The sequence below is a fragment of the Myotis lucifugus genome, unplaced genomic scaffold (genome assembly GCF_000147115.1).
Source record: "Myotis lucifugus unplaced genomic scaffold, Myoluc2.0 scaffold_214, whole genome shotgun sequence".
NCBI lineage: Eukaryota > Metazoa > Chordata > Mammalia > Chiroptera > Vespertilionidae > Myotis > Myotis lucifugus.
The window spans coordinates 2097009-2115897 of NW_005871262.1; the positions used below are offsets into that span (position 1 = coordinate 2097009).

Below are 18889 nucleotides of genomic sequence, written 5' to 3' on the forward strand. Positions count from 1 at the left end.
TCCAGGGACCACCTATAACAGAAGCAAAGGCCCTTCTTTACTTGCAGACACACACCCACAGGGATCCGACACACATACCTCACTTTCCACTCAATACATCACAGCCAACTCTCAAGTACACTCTTTTTAGCGGTGGTCGCTTTGCTTGTCTTGTGGTCATTTGGTTCTTTACCACCTGCTGCTGACTTAAGTTTTGCTGCCATGGCCAGATATATGTGAACCATGTGTGGGACTCATTCCTACACAAGGAACTACTACCTGAAGGCGTGCAATCGTAATCTTGACAATCACTGCTGAGTCCTTCAGCGGGCCCTCGCCTTTTACCCCAAGAGTGTGAGAACAGCCGGCTCCCAGCTCCTCACCAAAAGACTAGCTTTTGTGGGCACTTTTTATTACCGAGGCTGAATAGGCTTTCATACATTTGAACTATTTCACATGTCTGTATTCTCTGTCCAAGGACCATCTATTCCTTCTCACTTTCTGTCCAGTTGTTGGTCAGTTGTCACTGTGGACAGACAGACTCCAAAGTGGGAATGGGGCAGCCTCAGAACAGGGCCTGAGACAAGAAAGCAAGTGGGCTCACCCTCTACAGACTGCTCAGCTGTATGTTATTTGTTTTTATGACGAGCATTTTGTCCATTTTGGGTGTGTATGTGGGGGTGGGGGAGGGTGTGTCCTTGGGAGAGACAAGGACCAGATGAAGGAGGAAACCAATAAAATGCAGAAACAAAAATACAAAGAAATGAGTTTCAAGTCTAGAATGAAATACTGCACAATATTTGCAGTTAACTTTGGAAGAGTTCATGGTGGCTCTTATCTGAATTTTTCAAATGTCCTACCTTGAACAAAAAGAAGGATTCAGAGCATAACACAAGGGTGGCAGCAACTGGGGGTCTGAATCTCAGGGAGCGGCATGAGTCTGGTCAAAGAGCAGGGACAGGCAAGATCTGCAGCACAGGCAGTCTCTGGAGCAGTGGGAGGGAGCAGCAAACCTTTCAACGTCACAATATTCCTTTAAGCCTGAAGTTACAGGCAGTTTGTTTTATTTATCATGTGACTAGCATTGCTTAACTGAACCTTATTCACAATAAACTTCAAAATTCTCTCATTTACAGAAAGATACTACAAGAGCTGTTTGTAGCCACTTGCTCTTTAAAAGAAGAAAAGAAACGCTCTGTGACTTGTTCCAGACACAGAAGAAAGCAAACAGCCAAGTGCATACATGATTTAGTAGCTAGGCACTCTATTCCTTGGCTCAGAAACCATCCTCGTGGGCCAGGCTTCCTGGACTCCCTGCCTGTCCTCTGCACAGCCCCTCTGCCCAGACCCCCCCGTTGTGGCCTGCTTTCCCCTCCAGAAAGGCCCGTGCAGTATTCACTTGCAGGTTCTGTCTATAAAATGACCACACCCCAGCCCACCACCATGGCCAACGCACCAGGCAATGGCCCTGCCTCCTGCCAGCTCCTTGCCGGCTCTCTCACACGACCTAAGGCAGCTGCAGCAACAGTGACCCTCCCAAGGGATTCAGGCAGAGCTTTGTTCAGAAAATGCACATGTCCGTCCGTCCCCCCCCCCCCCCCAACACACACACACAGCTCTCCCAAACAGACTCTTCTGAGTAATTCTGGCTACATGGGATGGAAGGAGCCCTCTTTAAACCAAGGGCGGTGGTAGCTCCAATCCCAGCTGGTCTGAAGAACATGGCATCAATGTCACTTTTGAAGCTGGGATAAACCTGGACAAGGGCTTTGTGTGCCAGCTGTGTTAGCGCACTAGCCCAGCAGGATGCCCCGGCACTGCTGGCTTACAGCTGGAAGCAGAGAACTCACGAAAGTCACCCTGACCTGACAGCATGTGGGGCACCTCAGCTGGGGTCTCTTTGCTGGACTCCCTCTGCCTTTGGCTGTACCTCTTCAGTGTCACCCCTGCCTCTTCTCAGCACTCGCTGGCCTTTCTAGGAGGTGTCCCACCTCCCCCAGGAGGGCATACCTGCCAGGAAGGAAGTGCCAACCTGCCTGCAGTCATCAGACAGGGCTGACAGAAGCTGCTACTGAACAGGAGACAACTTTCCTGAGGGCATTCTTTGGCCCTGAAGAGTCGCACCACCCCTCTTTACACCGAGGGACCATTGCTTCCTTACCCACTGGGAAACCTTGTTCCCCAAACATGGGCCCTCGGACTCTTTGCCTTTTAAATTACACCAGGCAGGACACATCCCTTTCTGGCCCAGGATCTGGGTCACTCTGACAGAGATGCAGCCTCCTCCATCCCACCCAGTCACTGTGAGCTTCAGATAAAGGGTTTCTGCTTCACATGTTGGCTTCCAAGGAAAGAGGATCGGGGCCCACTTTGCACACAGCCCTGCCTTGCTCTGAGCCTGTGGGAACGCTGCTTCATGTGAGTTCACCTCGACCCCGCCCCCCTTCCAGCAAACCCCATAGGAACTCTGTCTTTTCCTCTGTTCCCCATGTGCCTGCTCCCTCATTGCAGTGGGTCAGTAAGCCCGACTGGGCCAGGACACTCCTGCTCACAAAGGAGCCAGCACTGTATGGAGGACACATGTGTGAGCTCTCCTTCCTCACCGGGTGCCTGCATTCCCGTGCAAGTACAAGATGACAGGGTGACTGGAAGCCAAGGCATCCTCGTACCACATCTGGTCCTTCCCCTGGGCGGTCTTCCACCAGACAGCGGGGACAGTGTGCCTGGAAACAAAAGCAGAGAGGAACAGCACGACCAGATGATGATGGCTGTCGAAGGAACAACTATGAAGCCAATGTCCCACCGAGCAGAGAGCAGGGGATGGGTGTGCAGAAGAGGCAAACTGTCCCTGTCTCCAGAATAAATTACTGAACTCGGAGCTCCAAGGTGTAGGGATGGCTTCTGACTGCTTACGCATATTTCCTAACTTGCAAATGGACATCTGCTGGCCATAGAGGCTCACAGATAGCAGTTACCAAGGTGTGGGGACAGCTGTTTCTCCAGGAGGAACTAGAAGCTCTGTGAGGAAAAATCTCACCTGGATGGGTCACCAGGCCTTAATGTGGGACTAGCACAGAATGAGCACTTGATAAATATGAGCTGAACAACAGCATTTCCCTCATACATACCCATATCATATTTTCAAGTTGTAAGACAGTATCATGTTGCCACAAGTGCTAATTCAGCCAACACTGATCTCGTGAGCTGCACTAGAAACCTGGCCATCCTTAAAGTACCATTTCTAAAGTACAGCACATTCCAGACCCATGTCTGCAGACCCATGTCTGCAGGAGGACACGTTGCAGGCTGCCCCATCTCGTAACTGAGCTTACAGTCAGCCAACTCATTCCATACCCGGCCAGGTTCTCAGAGACTCACTCAGTCTATCTGGCCAAACCCTCCTTCAGAGAGATGCTCCAGTTAATCTTAACTCAGGCCCACATCAAATACTGTTAATCACTGGGGAGAGTCTGAATTAATAAGGCTTTCTGTAAAAGTTATTTAAATTAGTAAGAATCCTTTAAAAATACTGTAGTAAATGGCCAATTTCTTATTTTCTAGCTCTTAAGTTTCAGCATCTCATTTCTAACATATTTCTTTACTAGTTCCAGGGATAACACTGTGGGTGTTTCTGACCACTGTAATTATCACTCTCCTATAATTATAAACCTATGGAATGGAAAGGTATATATATATAAATTTATCTTTATTATTGAAAGTATTATATTTGTCACCCTTTTTTTCCCCGTCAACCCCCTCCACCGTGCACCACCCACCACCTGCCCAGGCCTTCACCACACTATTGTCTGTGTCCCTGGGTTATACATATCTATACTTATAAAAGGGTAATATGCTAATTAGACCAGGCATCTTCCGTACATCCTTCCGGATGTCCTTCCAGACAAAGCCACAGTGGCAGGGGCCGAGGCAGAGGCGGTTAGGTGCATCAGGCCAGCAGGGGAGAGCAGTTAGGGACGATCAGGTAGGCAGGCAAGAGCAGTTAGAAATGATCAGGCCGGGAGGGGAGAGCAATTAGGGGCGATCAGACCAGCAGGGGAGAGCAGTTAGGAACAATCAGGCCAGGAAGGGAGAGCAGTTAGGGGCGATTAGGCAAGCAGGCAGAGAGGTTAGGGACGATCAGGCAGGCAGGCAGGTGAGCAGTTAGGAGCCAGCAGTCCCGATTGTGAGTCGGACATCCCCTGAGGGGTCCAGATTGGAGAGGGTGCAGGCCTGGCTGAGGGACACCACCCCCCTCACCCCCGTGCACGCATTTTATGCCCTGGGCCTCTAGTATGTATATAAGTTCTTTGGTTAATTTCTCCCTTCTTATCTCCCCCACCCCCACCTTCCCTCTGAGATTCATCAGTCTCTTCTATACTCTATGTCTCCAGATCTACTTTGTTCATCAATTTATTTTGCTCATTAGATTCCACATATGAGTGAGATCATGTGATACTTGCCTTTCTTAGACTGGCTTGTTTAGCTTAGCATAATACTTTCCATGTCCCTCCATGCTGTCTCAAAGGGTAAGAGATCCTCCTTTTTTACAGCTGTATAGCATTCCATGGTGTAAATGTACCTTTCAGTACTGGGAGCTAAGGCACTTCCAGTAGACAGCCTACAACAAATGTGGGACTCTTGACAAAGGCCCAGGAAGCTTCCAGCAAGAGAAAAGGGGACATAGTCCTGGGGCTCACCTCTGTCCTGCCAGATGGATAACTCTGCCCACGACAGGCAGCAGAGATTGAGCTGACGGCCAAGCAAATCCTCAGCTTTAGATCTGATGAGGTGCCTGATGAGAGTAGTTGGTGCCCAAGGGCCCACACTGTCCTCCCAACAGCACGAGACATGAGCAGGCAGCAGGTGCCCACCAGCACACAGCCTGGCTGTCACTATCAGAAGTTGTATTTGTTGTCACTAAATACAACTTTCTTGGGTAACTGATGAGAGCTCTCAGCCTAGGTATCAGCACCACAATCCCCGCTTTGCAAAAGAAGGAAGAAGCCCTAACTAAATCCCATGTCTTCAAAGCACAAACCCCCATTAACCAGGAGGAGGGCCAACCAATTCCCACCAAAGAGCTCTGGATGGAGAAGCAGAGTGCCCGCTGTGCACACAGTGGTCAGTAAATGCTAGATTAAATCAAATTGGAAATAACAAAAGACTCTATAGAGTCTCAGCACCAACTTGTAAGAACAAAAATCTCCTTTCTCATTTTACGTTCTTTACCCAGGACCATTATTAGAAATGCCTGAACTCCTCGCAATCCACACTGGGAAGCTATTCACAACATTTCATTTAGAAGCTTCTCACATACACAGTGGTTTTCTGAGACAGCAGGGAGAGACTTTATGGTACTGAAAAAACACCCCATCTAGATTAAGGGACAGCGATTCAGAGTGATTCTGAGAGGAAAAAGCACAACATACCACAGAAAGGTTGATCAATTTAAATTTAGTTGTTCGAAAACACCCACTTGTCCCCAGAAAAAACATTAAAACATATTCTAAAGACAAAGAAATCACAGAGCTTAAGTCCAATTCAAATTTATGGCTACAAAAAGTACATGCTCAGATAGCAAACACCAAAATTACTGCCAAAGTGCTGTATGTAAAAAGAAATCAAGCTCTTTTCAATATCTAGACATTCCTGCCTCTGAAAAGAAATGGTGTATCTCAAGCCTGTGCTCACAATTCTGTGCGTATATTCTCTGTTTCTAGTACTTTCTTTTCCCCTGGAAATGAGGCTCTCTACAAAAAGCAATCTGGTTCACAAAGCCGTGTGAAAACCTCAGGATAGTTTGGTGCCATCTCATTGTGTTTCATTAGGATCAAATTTAGCAGAGCTCTTTGCTTTGGAAATAAAGTGGGTTAAAATAAAAATGGACATGCAACAGTTTAGAGACTGCTGCCAAGGACAGCAGTGACCACGGTGCACAGGGTCCTTCCTGCCTCCTGGAGAGTCCACACAGTGGGTGCCTCGACCCTGCAGTCATTTGGCCAGACACTCACCAGACTCCAAGGGTCACGTCTTCTTCTGGCTGGAGGTAGTAATTACAGGTGTGATTCAAACCTTGATCCTGTGGTTTTTTCAAGTCAATGAAATAGGGAACTCTCACTGTAGGGGACAAAGAGATGAAAAACAGGATTACTGGGGTACACACACACACACACGGTAAAGCTCTCAAAAAAAAAAAAAAGTGCCAAGTCTTTTCCAACACAATAATGCCGGGCATACCAGACCCTCCAGCCTCAGGTGGATTTGTAGGCAAGCCTGCTCTGGGACACTATGAGTGAATCTTCAGAACCTCTAGCAAGGGTGAGGTCTGATTAGAGATGGACACACTTAAGTTTGATTATTCAAGGTGTGAGAAGGTGCAACTGAGGAAGGAAAGATCCCTGAGAGACGTGAGGGTCAGCTGATCCCACCTTCTATAAGGAAGCTGTACAGATTTTTAGTTTCCTTTGGTGAAAAGAGTAGTTTCATTAAATAACCTCACACCACCCTTGTCCCCTTCTAGCTGATCCCACCTTCTATAAGGAAGCTGTACACATTTTTAGTTTTCTTTGGTGAAGTGAGTAGTTTCATTAAATAACCTCACACATCTACGTCGTATAAAAGCCAAGTGTGCTCATCTGCTACCCTTGTCCCCTTCCTGAGCTGCACTCATCAACCTCCTGCTCCAGGGCCTTTGCACTTGCCGTCCCCTTTGCCTGAAAGCTCTCCCACCACATAACCTGCACATCTGGCTCTCACTTCCTAAAATGTCCCTGCGGCTCAGTACACATTTGCTGAAGAAATAAAGTATCCCACTCCTGAGGATATGGGGTTACACCTCTTTACTCAGAAATTCCCTGAGCAAACGTTTCAGACCATGCAGGCAGACAAATCCTCCCACCAGGGCTGCTTTCATTATCTCCAGCTTCTTAATCCATCTCTTCCTCAAGAAGAAGGATACATTTTTTTTAAACACTAATTACTGTTTTCTCTCAAGAGAAAAATGGCAACCAAAGGAGGTGGCATAATATTTCCTCGTGCTTTTATGGTGCCAGCACTATGTTGTTCATGCCCTCACCACAGCACTTCTTGTAATCTGCACACCATCCTGATAGGCTGGTACTACTGGTGTTTCATAGCTCTGGTTAAGTCACCAGCTCACATGGGACAGAACTAGGATTTGCACCTTGGCTGCCCGACTCCATGACCCACACTCTTGACTAATCAGACAGGAAGTGAGAAAGGTAAACTGGTTCTAGTCCTCATTGACCCCAAGTGCCCTGTTATGTGTTGGCTTGTGCCCCCACCCCTGCCCAAAAGGATACACTGAAGTGCTCAGAATGTGACCTTATTTCGAAATAGGGTCTTCACAGAGTAACCAAGCTTGTTAGTTAGATCCCCATCCAATATAACTGCTGTCCTTAACAAAAGGGATAACTGAGACACACAGAGAGACAAGGACAGAAAAAGACAAAGTAAAGACACAGGGAGAAGGTAGCCATGTGACACTGGAGGCTAGACTAGAGTGGTGCAGCTACAAACCAAGGAACACCACGGATTGCTGGCTACCACCAGAAGCTGGGAAGAGGCAAGGAAGGATTCCACCCATTCTCAGGGAGCATGGCACTGTCGACACCTTGCTTTCAGACTTCCAGCCTCCAGAACTGGGAGGGAGTAAATTTCTGTTGTTTTAAATATGCCCACCAGTGCGTGGTACTCATTTCACAACCTGGGAACAAATGTAGCCATGCCATGGAGTTCAGATTTTACTCTGGCAATGAGACTCAGAGAGAGGGCCTGAGAAGGACTTCTGTTTCTCGCGCTGTTTCAGATGCAGGCACCTACTCCTGCAGTCCCAATTCTGTGACTGTTCTATGCTGTGGAAGCTGAAGGCTGCAGCCGGATATGACAGCTTCTCATCCGACAAGTGTGAGCCAAAATAACTTCCTCAATGAAACTCTGAATATCCATACCTAGTGCCCACTGTCAACCCCACACCCAAACCATTTAACCAATTCTGCTCCTAAGGCTGGAATTACATACCCCAGTCCCAGTGCCAAACAGAAAGCGGGTGCCATCAAGGGCTGAGGGCACTTGGCTTCCGCTGGCTCAGTTTCTGAGCCTTGACTGTTTCTGTGTCCGGAGAGAAGGCAACCAAGCTACGTACACACTACCCCAGAGCTCAGAGGACCCCCCCCGAAAAGTATTTACAAAGATTAGCAGCTGATCCCCAAAGCCTCCAAACCTCAGAAAGTTAGGAACTGAGGAATCAGATTCTACACCAGAATAGACTCATTCATGAGGCTCGTCTTCCAGTTCACTTTGTGTTTTAGAAACAACCGTGAAAAAGGAGGTAGTAAATGCCCCAAGTCCAGCAGATGCTGTCCATGCATCTACCCTCCAGCTAATGGGGGCCTCTGGTTACTCCTGGGGGTCAGACAACCCTAGAGCAGTGGCCAGAGGAACTACCTTGCCACTACTGGTGTAAGTGAGCAGAAATGCCACAAAGGAATGGGGTTGAGGGGTATAGGAGACCTAGGCTGGCCTGGGCAAGAACACAGTAACAGGCCAGGGCTCACTGACCTCCCATGTGATCATATACCTTGGCCCCACTGACTCTGAGATGCTGGCTGGAGCCCACCCTCTAGGCCAGAGCATTATATACAGGGTTGGAGTAGGGACAGAGCACATGGCCTGCAGGCAAGGTAGTCCACTAGGAGTTACAAACTCCACCTCACACACAGGTTGACTGCATGGCCCAGGAACCCAATATACAGGACCCAAGGCACATCCAACGGCTGGGACCCAGGTCTCTGGCTTTTCCTCCTTCCTGTTTGCATTGTCTACTCTCTGGCCATATCCACCAGTTACCAGCAGCCACAACCATCAACAAACATGATTTAGAAATGATCCTGCACAATGGTTCTCCATGAATAATCAGTGAATCAATACATGAATGAAGGGGAAAAGACCTACTCTGTCTTCTTTTTTTAAAACTAATCTGGAAAATATTTCATAGGGTAAGAAGCTGAAACTACTTACCTGCAAAGAACATTTTTAACTGCCTGAAGATTTTAAATATCGGGGCTATAGCTGATCCCAGTTACTGAGCAAGGAGCAACCCTGAAACACTGGATGACGTGTAGAGCCAACAAGGGGAGGGTTAAGAGGGCTCTCTAGGTTTTATAAAATTACAACTCCATGATGCAGGCTGTAGGGGCTTCCGTAAGAACAGAATAGAAAAGAAAGCTATCAGAGGGTCACAGGGACTGCTACAGGGAAGCAAAAAGAGGAGGTGTAAGCACTATTGTCCCAGTAACCATTGAAGTGAACTGGCTGGCCTTTTGCTTTAAAAACAAATACATATGCCCTAGCTGGTTTGGCTCAATGGATAGAGCGTCGGCCTGTGGACTCAAGGGTCCCAGGTTTGATTCCTGTCAAGGGCATGTACCTTGGTTGCGGTCACATCCCCAGTAGGGAGTGTGCAGAAGGCAGCTGATCGATGTTTCTCTCTCATCAATGTTTCTAACTCTCTATCCCTCTCCCTTTCTCTCTGTAAAAAAAAAAATCAATAAAATATATTTAAAAATATATATATTTTGCCTTGGCCGGTGTGGTTCAGTAGTTAATAGTGTCGGCCCACGTAACAGAGGGTCTTAGGTTCAATTCCCAGTTAGGGTCAGGTATCTGGGTTGCAGGTTTGATCCAGGCCCTGGTTGGAGCGAGTGCTGTGAGTATCGAGAAACATATACATTTATGTTTATGTGTAAGACAGACAAGAGACCAGCAGGAAATAAATGACGATGTTAACAATTTTCTCAGAGTGATTTTCACTTTCTTCTTCATTGTTATTCAGGCATTTTCAGTTAATCTTTTAGAATAATCATGTATTTTTTTGCTTGTGAAAACATTTAAAGTAAGAATAATGCCTTAAATCATAAGTGCTAACCTTCTTCTAAAGCGTATTTATCTGATTTATAAATTTGGCTTCAAATAGATTTTTTTTTTTAAATATATTTTATTGATTTTTTACAGAGAGGAAGGGAGAGAGATAGAGAGTTAGAAACATCGATGGGAAAGAAACATCGATCAGCTGCCTCCTGCACATCTCCTACTGGGAATGTGCCCACAACCCAGGTACATGCCCTTGACCGGAATCGAACCCGGGACCTTTCAGTCCGCAGGCCGACGCTCTATCCACTGAGCCAAACCGGTTTCGGCAGCTTCAAATAGATTTATTGTGAACTTAAAAATATATTCTTTAATCATATTTTGAGGCCTAAAAGATTGTTACACTTCCTTTGATATCTAAATGGAAAACCACAGGCTCATGATTCACATTTTGAGGAGACAAGAATAGAATCACCACCCCAGCAGCATGAGGTGAAACCGCCAATTCACTACAGGGCTGTGTTAGAGACCCTCACTTCCTCTGCAGGGGAAGGGGGCACAGACAACTAACCAAAAATCTCCTTTAAAAACACCACTGTGGCCCAAGCCTCCTCTTCTGTGCCATTGGGGCTGGCAAAATTCCATTCCTGAGGAACATCTGCAATTTCATTAGGAAACCAACAAAGCAAAATCTGTGGGCTGTGTCTAAAGTAGCCCAAATAACTGATCTGAAGTAAATCAATTCAATTCAAATATTTGCTGTAGGACCCACAGAGCAGCATGCCACACGTACCTGCTGCCACAAAGACACCAGCCCAAGGTACCTGCAGACCAGCAAAGGTGGAAAAGTGTGCAAGGTCAATTCTAAGGTCTGCCATCAGGAAATCTGCAGCCCTGTAGCTTTGTGTTTATATATAAACTCTAATTCTCTTCTGTGCTGGACAGACTGTGGACATTTAAGTCAAAAAACAAAACTCCCTTTTTAGAATATTGTTAGTTCCTTTTAAATTTGAGCTTCTCACAAGTGATAAAAACTTATAGAGATGATAAATTCCCAGAAGTTCAGCTATGTTTCTGTTAGAAAAGTCAAATGCCTCTTAGTATACTACATGTATTTTTACAATTTAAAAAAAATTTTTTTGAAACATGTCCTGGCTAATTTCATTAGAAAAAAATTTCGTATGATTTATGTTTCACCAGTCTGTTCTGGCATGCTCCTACTGATATCAGAATCCCTGCATGAATAACAGCCAGTGTGCACACCTGTAGTATATTCCACAGCCTGTGCCCAATTCAGTATCATTGCCATGGTAGAGGTGGACAACAATCTTAGCCAACATGCTGTAGTGCCCTATTTCAGATTTCCTCAAGGCTAGGCAGTTGCTGGCAAGGATGACCAATTTCACTTTACCTTGTCTGATTATTTTCAGAGTCTGCTTGTACTCCAACATGTAATTTCCACTTTTTTATAACAAGTTGGAGCCTAGAGCTGATTGACTCCAGCAACTTTGTCATCTTCTTTGTGGTCACTGTCTTTCTACCTTAAGTGTGGGACAGCCCCCAACCAAGAGCAGCTGCCAAGATGGCCAGGGAGCAAGAAAGTTCTAGTTTGACATCAAATAAAAATACTGCTGCTACTCTTTAGAGCATAAATTCCTTTTTAACCAGCAACTTCCAAGTTTTTGTCAGTAAATCTATTACAGACTTAACACTCCAAACTTATATACCCAGACACCTGGGGCTGGGAGCACTTCTGTTACCACAGGAAAGGGGATCTGGATTCCTATGACACACCCACCCCAGTGTGTCTCTCCTAGGATGGACCAGGCCAGTCACACATGGACCATCTCAACACCTCCTGTCTGTCCTCCCCCTGGTCCTCACGTTCTTCCTCCTCCCTCCCCTCTACTTGTTCCCCTGCTGCCTCCACAGCACCATCCCCAAATTCCCTAGTCTCTGGCTCCCAAACACATAAAGTTCAAGTCCACTCTCTGCAAACCAACACAGCCAAAGAGGATACTCAGAGATCACTTCATCTGGTTCGAATGCTACCCATACCCAATTTGAAGGCCATCATTTACAGAGCACCATGTTCTATCCTCAAACCTCTAACACCCACACACATAAGTCCTTGCCCTCTTAGTCTCATCTTGTAGGTATAAAATGGTGCTCCTTGCCCGGCCGGCATGGCTCAGTGGTTGAGCGTTGACCTATGAACCAGGGGGTCATGGTTCAATTCCCGGTCAGGGGACATGCCCAAGTTGAGGCCTCGATCCCCAGTAAGGGGAGTGCAGGAGACAGCGATCAATGATCCTCTCTCTTCATTGATGTTTCTATCTCTCCCTCTCCCTTCCTCCCTAAAATCAATTAAAACATTTTTTTTTAAAAATGGTGCTCCTTAAAAGGATTATTCCCAACAATCATAGAACTTCTATTTCATATGCTTGATACTTCTGCACCTTTCTCCTCTCACTTGCAAAAAAGTAAATACATAGCGTGCGCGTGCGCACACACACACACACACACACACACACACAAACACCTCTGAGAATCTAAGTAACAAAATAAACTGATGAATGAGATGGATCCAGAGACATAGAAGCATGGAACAGAGTGAAGAATCTTAGAGGGAAGGCGGGGGAAGGTGAGTGGGTAGGAGGTAATAAAAAAAACAAACAAACCCCACCTTTGGAACACACAAAGTCCAAGATAACTCAAGGAGACTATAACACGTATAAAGCCAACATATACTTTCATAGAAACCAAAGCATGTCAGGTATTTTTAAGTGAAAACAAAAATCTATTTTTAAAAAGAAAAAAAGGCCTAATTATTATTTTTTCAAGTGGTCTTTTCCAAGGACAGTTCCCTTCTAGACTGCACAAGTGACAAGCATCTTCACATGACAGCTTCAGAAGGCTCTCCATGTGGTCAACCTTTTTACCTACCTCAGCTAAAGGAGGACTCCACTACCATGCAACAGTCATCTGTGCACACAAATGCCAGCCCTGGAGAGCAAAGCACTCCTTACAGCCTGTAACTGGGAAGGTGCCCAAGGGAACTTTCTGGGTAAAAGAAACATGCTATCTCTTGATCTGGGTGGTAGATATATAAATACAGGGTGGGGCAAAAGTAGGGTTACAGTCATGAGTACGTGAAACACAGTTTCTTCTTGTATTATTTATTGTATAATTTTCCAGAGGAACAACTGTAAACCTACTTTTACCCGTATATAAATCATCATCTTACTAAGGTTAAAGAAAAAACAGACACAAGGCACTTACCAAAATTTAAGAAAATCAATTTGGCCTGTATCCCAGGACATAGTCTGATGAGGAATGGAATGGCAACATATAATCCCAAAATACAGAGAAGGATCTTCCTCAGTTGGAACCACATGCCCTTTCGCCTGCGAGAGAAAAGCAAAGAACAGGTCAAAGGCAGTAGGTACAATTTTGCTAGTTTATTAATAGCATTATCGAAATCACTAACCAAGATCCACAAGTATCTTTTCCCACAAGAATACTATCAATAATAAGAATAGCTTCCCACCTACTTTTGTTAAAATAATTATTTTAGGTCCTTTGATTTGATCTTAAAACACTTCTGCTTTTTCCTGAAAGCTGAAGAAACAGTCCTGATGATTTCCTATGCTTGCCCTGGGATCAGAACACAGCATAGATATCAGATCTTCAGGAAGTGCCCAACCTAATATCAGACCATGGCTGCAACTTCATGTCAAATAATAGTGACTACATCTGGGCCTTGTGATCACCTTGTGATGTAAGCCAGCCACAGGTGTAGGTTACCCATTATCTCATTGTAGAAAGTACATACATCAACAGAATCTGCCTAACCAGGTCCTGGGAGGGAGCAAGGGCTGAGAATAAAACTTGGCCATCACTGCAGGTCCTCCCATTTCTGCCTTCATCCCCTGTGGCACCGCCCAGTGGAGGCCCCTTCTCCGGACACTTCATGTCAGGCTGTCATCCCAGGTCTCAAGATCCTCTTCTAATCTCTAACCAGCTTCATGACGTCCTCTTGCTGTTCCTGATCCCTTTCAAAAATGTCTCTAGCCCAGAAATTCGCAAACTTCTTGGACTAAGGGCCTCTCTACAACTAAAAAATTGAGGACCCAAAAGAGCTTCTGTTTACATGTTTACATGGTTTACATGTCTTACTACTTGTCATATGAGAAGTTAAAACAAAGGAATTATTAAAAATCTATTAATGCATAAAACACATAAACACACATTACATATTAATATAATTAACATTTGTTGTAAAAAGTGATTATATTTTCCAATACAAAAACTTTTATATTATTTTACTTTTTATTATTTTTTTAAATCCTCACCCGAGGACATGCTTTATTGAATTTAGGGAGAGAGAGAAAGGGAAAGGGAGAGAAACTTCCATCAGTTGCCTCCCACATGTGCCCTGACTGGGGAATCGAACCCACAACCTTTCGGTGTATGGGATGACGCTCCAACCACCTGAGCCACACCAGGCAGGGCAAAAATACAAAAACTTTTTCTTTAAATATATTTTTATTGATTTCAGAGAAGAAGGAAGAGGGGGAGAGAGAGAGAAACAGCAATGATGAAAGAGAATCATTGATGGGCTGCCTCCTGCACACCCCCAACTAGGGATTGAGCCCACAACATGGGCATGTGCCCTGACCAGGAATCGAACTGTGACCTTATGGTTCATAGGTTGGTGCTCAACCACTGACCCACACCGGCCTGGCAAAAATACAAAAATTTTTAGTGAAGAGAGTGGCATCAATACTTTTACAAATTTCTTTAAAGGCAGACAACTCACTAAAAGACAGACTGGATTCACGAATCTGTTTTTTTTCATTCAATCTTATTCCAACACCACATATCATTAGTATCTGGAAACTCTACAGTACTCCAGGAAAGAATGAGTGAAAAAGGCAAATGACAGCTCAGTGTTATTATGAAAATCATTTTGATCCTTATGGACACTCTGAAATGAAATTTGGGGGACCTCCCATGATTCCCTAGAGCAGCCTTGGGAACCACTATTCTAACTTACCATAACAAGTAAAATCTTAGTGGGGCTAGTTATTTATTACTGGACTGTTTTAAAAAAAAAAAGTTAAGGCAGTTTTAAAAACAGATACAGATTATCTCAAAAGTATTATGCTAAATTACATAAGACACAAAAAGACTATGTACTGTACAACTCCATTTATCTAAAATTCTAGAAAAGGCAAAACTATATGGACAGAAAAACAGAACAGTGGTTGCCAGGGGCTGGGTATGGAGGGAGGAGGTTGCAAGGGGCACAGGGAACTTTTGAAGTGATGTAATATTTTTTATCTTGATTATGGTTACACAACAGTATACAATGGTAAATTTTTCTATCCTATATAATAAAAGTGTAATATGCAAATTGACCGAACGGCTGAACAGTGGAACGACCATCAGGACAACCAACAGGACGACCAACGGGACAACCACCCAGAACCACGCTATTAGCGCCAGGCCAGCCAAGGTGGGTGCGATGTGATTGGTTGGGGGCCTGGCCATCGCTCCATGATTGCCCCACAGAGAGATTGGCAGCAAAGGAGGCCCAGGCCACCGGCCAGCAGGGCGATCAATCAGGGAGCTTCACGATCGCCCCAAAGAGGGAAGCCCAGGTCACCAACCGGCAGGCTGCAGTGGGTGGGTGGGGCCTCTCCCTGCGAGGGAAGCCTGGGTCTCGGTGGTGGCCGGAGGGAAGCTGGTGCTGACAGCCGGGGGAAGGAAGGTCTACTCTTGCACGAAATTTGTGCATCAGGCCTCTAGTATGTAAATAATGCCTTAATAAAGCTGATGACAAATATGCACATCTGATAATGTCATTCAATCATTCATCTGGTTTATTCAAGTCATTATTGAGCACCTAGCACTCTCAGGCAGTGGACAATAAGGGCAGAAAAGGAGGATGTGTGCATCTATGTTGTGCTCTCAACTCAGTGGAGCAGACATAAGGGCTTTCAGAGAGACAACTGGTTTTACTCAGAGCTATCAAGTGTATTGGGACTCCCCAGGAAACCTGAAGCCCAGGATGGGAGATGAGGACAAAGCAGGAATGGCAGTTAGTGATTAGTAATTTTAGATAAAACCAAAAGTAAATATTACACTAAGAAATTGACAGAACAAGAGAAAACTATTTAGTTTTGAAAACTCCATAGATCTTACATTAGAAATTTTATATCATTATTTTTATCCGAAAGTTCTATACTTGTAAATAAATTCTGTAAGAATCCCATAACTAAAATCAAGGTTTCTGTAATTTAGAAACATAGCCAGCACAGGGTTCTCCCCAGAACCTTTCTCTCTCCTGGATTACCTTTAGAAGTGCACTTGGGTAGTTCTTTTGGGTATGTTTCTTTCTCTCTCATCCTGGGAGTTTCTTCTTATATAGGACATCAGTTTCTAATGTTATCTCTTTATATGAATATTTAATAATGAAATACACAATCATTTAATAGCTGAGAGTATATGTTCCCACAATAAAATTTAATTTCTCTAAATTCCTTTTTATTTTTTTACTTTTATTGATTTCAGAGAGGAAGGGAGAGGGAGAGATAGAAACATCAATGATGAGAGAGAATCACTGATCAGCTGCCTCCTGCATGCCCCCTACTGGGGATCGAGCCCGCAACCCGGGCATGTACCCTGGACTGGAATCGAACCTGGGACCTTTGGTCCGCAGGCCAATGCTCTATCCGCTGAGCCAAACCAGCTAGGACTCTAGATTCTTTTTTAATCAGTGCTATATGATCAGAAGTAAATCTTGTCCACAAGTCTGAAAATCTTTTTTAAAAGCATACAGAGAAAATTTTTTTACAAGTCTGTATTACACTTGCATAATCAGCAAGATAAAAATATTTTCATGTTGCCCTGGCAGGTGTGGCTCAGTTGGTTGGGTGTCATCTGGTGCACCAAAGGTTGCTGATTCAATTCCTGGTCAGGGCACATGCCTGGGTTGCAGGCTTGATCCCCAGTGAGGGGCGTGTAGGAGGTAGCCAATTGATGTTGTGCTCTCACATTGATGTTTCTCTCTCCCTTTCTCTCCCTCTCTAAAAAAGAGCCTAAGCGACCGGAAGACCAGACAACCGGATGACCGGCTGGTAGCTATGATGCACACTGACCACCAGGGGGCAGAAGCTCAACGCTCAGCTGACAGGCGCCAGACGCTGGGCTCACGGCTGGCGAGAGCAGCTGTGGTAGCAAGAGCCTCTCCCAGGGACACTCTCCCTGTGTGCCCAAGCGGCTGCAGTGGCAGGTGCAGCGGGGCCCAGATGAGCGGGAGTGGTGCGGCACCCAGCCCGGCTCGGGCTCCTTCCCAGCCGCCTGCCGCTTCCCGCACTACTTCGTGCTGTGCGAGATCGACGCGTGCTGTGCGAGATCGAGGTGGACAGTGGGCTGGAGCCTGACAAGCTGGTGGGGGGAGGTCCACTGATCCCCGGGGAGGTCCACTGATCCCCACACCCCACCAGTGCACAAATCAGTGCACAAATCTGTGCACCACGCCTCTAGTAAACTATAAAAAAATCTTTTTTTTTCATGTTTAAAAAAAGTCAGATGTAAGAAATACAAAAATTGATTAACAAATCCAAGAGTGGTTTCTTCAAGAAAAAATAAGAAACAAATTAAGTTTAGGGCTAGAAAGACAACATACAAAATTAGGGATGAGAAAGGTGTGGACCCTGAGAAAGAAGATACCTACTAAAAAGGGCTCCTGGTGGATTAACTGGGCTTAAATTTAAAAAAGAACAAACAAAATAACCACAGGCTAGCAGCTATTTGTAAACAGGGGTCTCTCATGCAACAGTATTTTAGGGCGAAGCCTGCACTAAGTTAGCTGCCTGCCTCTTGCAATGTTTCTGCCATCTGAGCCAACCCTAAGAGGAGCTCCTGGAATCCTTTTAACCAACAGGACTGAACAGTCCAACAGGACTGGGGCTTCCTAGTCCAACTGAAGGTGTGCAGCTGTCTCCCCATCAATATCTTCACTGACCAATCAGAGCAGCTCCATTCTGACCAATCTGGATAGTGCCTTTTGGATCAATCAAACAGAGGATTTAGAGTCCTCATGTGCATGAGGACAGACTAATCAGGGACCAGAGGCAAGGACATCTGTCCATATAAGCCAGAACCCCTCAGGTTCAAGGAGCACACACTTTCCCTTTACACCATAACTGCAGATTGCTTTTCCCCAGGCTAGAGCAGGCTGGAGCACAGACCAGTGAAGACTAGACCAGAGCAGAGCTGCCTGGCTGAAGAAGGGCCTAGCCCCAGGCCACCTCCTCACAGCCATGCTATTTTCTTGAGGCAGAAAATCACATTTGGAAGTAAACGAACACCACAGTCAGAGTTTGGCCCAAAAGGCTGTTCCTATTTGCAGTGCCAGTTCACAGCTGGGAGGCTGGGGGGGGGGGGGGGGGCCGTTAGGAAAACAAAAACAGGGGTGCCTGCTGTCCAGAAAGCAGGAGAGGAGCAGGCAGGAGATCGGGGGAAAGAGGGGGGGGGAAGGAAAAAAAAGGGGGGGGGAACACCCAAAAGGCCCAAAGCCCAAAGTAGGAGGATCCCCCCAACTGACCCAAATCTCCCGGTTTATTGGAAAGGTAATTTATTTAATAGGAGCCCTCCCCCACCCCAAAAAATTTTTTTATTTTTTTTTTTCCCGGAAAAAAAAAAAGAGGCTTATTTCCTGGAATATTGCCCCCGGGGAATGGATGAACCCCGAGGAAAGACCTCTTGGGGCCCACCTTTCCCAAAAAAACACAGGACCCCCCGGGGCCTGGGGGACATGGGCACCCCCCAAAAATCTCGCGGCCACACCACTGGAGTCCCAAAAATTCGAAGAAAGGAGTTGTTTTTTGGGGGGCAGTGGGCTTTTCGGGGTCGTGCAGCCTTTGGGATTTTTTTTTTTTTTAAAAACAGTGTTGCAAACCCCCTTGGAGTTTCAGATGGAAACCTGCCGACAGTCAAAGGTACTAATTTT

General features: G+C 45.6%; 1 protein-coding gene across 3 annotated transcripts in view; it reads right to left on the reverse strand.

The window, feature by feature from the left end:
* The window catches only part of ABHD12 (abhydrolase domain containing 12), a 60390-nt gene that overhangs the window by 12793 nt on the left and 28708 nt on the right, over nt 1-18889 (reverse strand). For all 3 annotated transcript variants that reach the window (XM_023761714.1, XM_006097948.3, XM_023761715.1), the window contains exons 2-4: nt 13150-13274; nt 5991-6096; nt 2583-2702 (exon numbers count right to left, since the gene is read on the reverse strand). In XM_023761714.1, coding sequence (XP_023617482.1) covers nt 2583-2702; nt 5991-6096; nt 13150-13274 — 351 coding nt within the window. The remainder of the gene's footprint in view (nt 1-2582; nt 2703-5990; nt 6097-13149; nt 13275-18889) is intronic.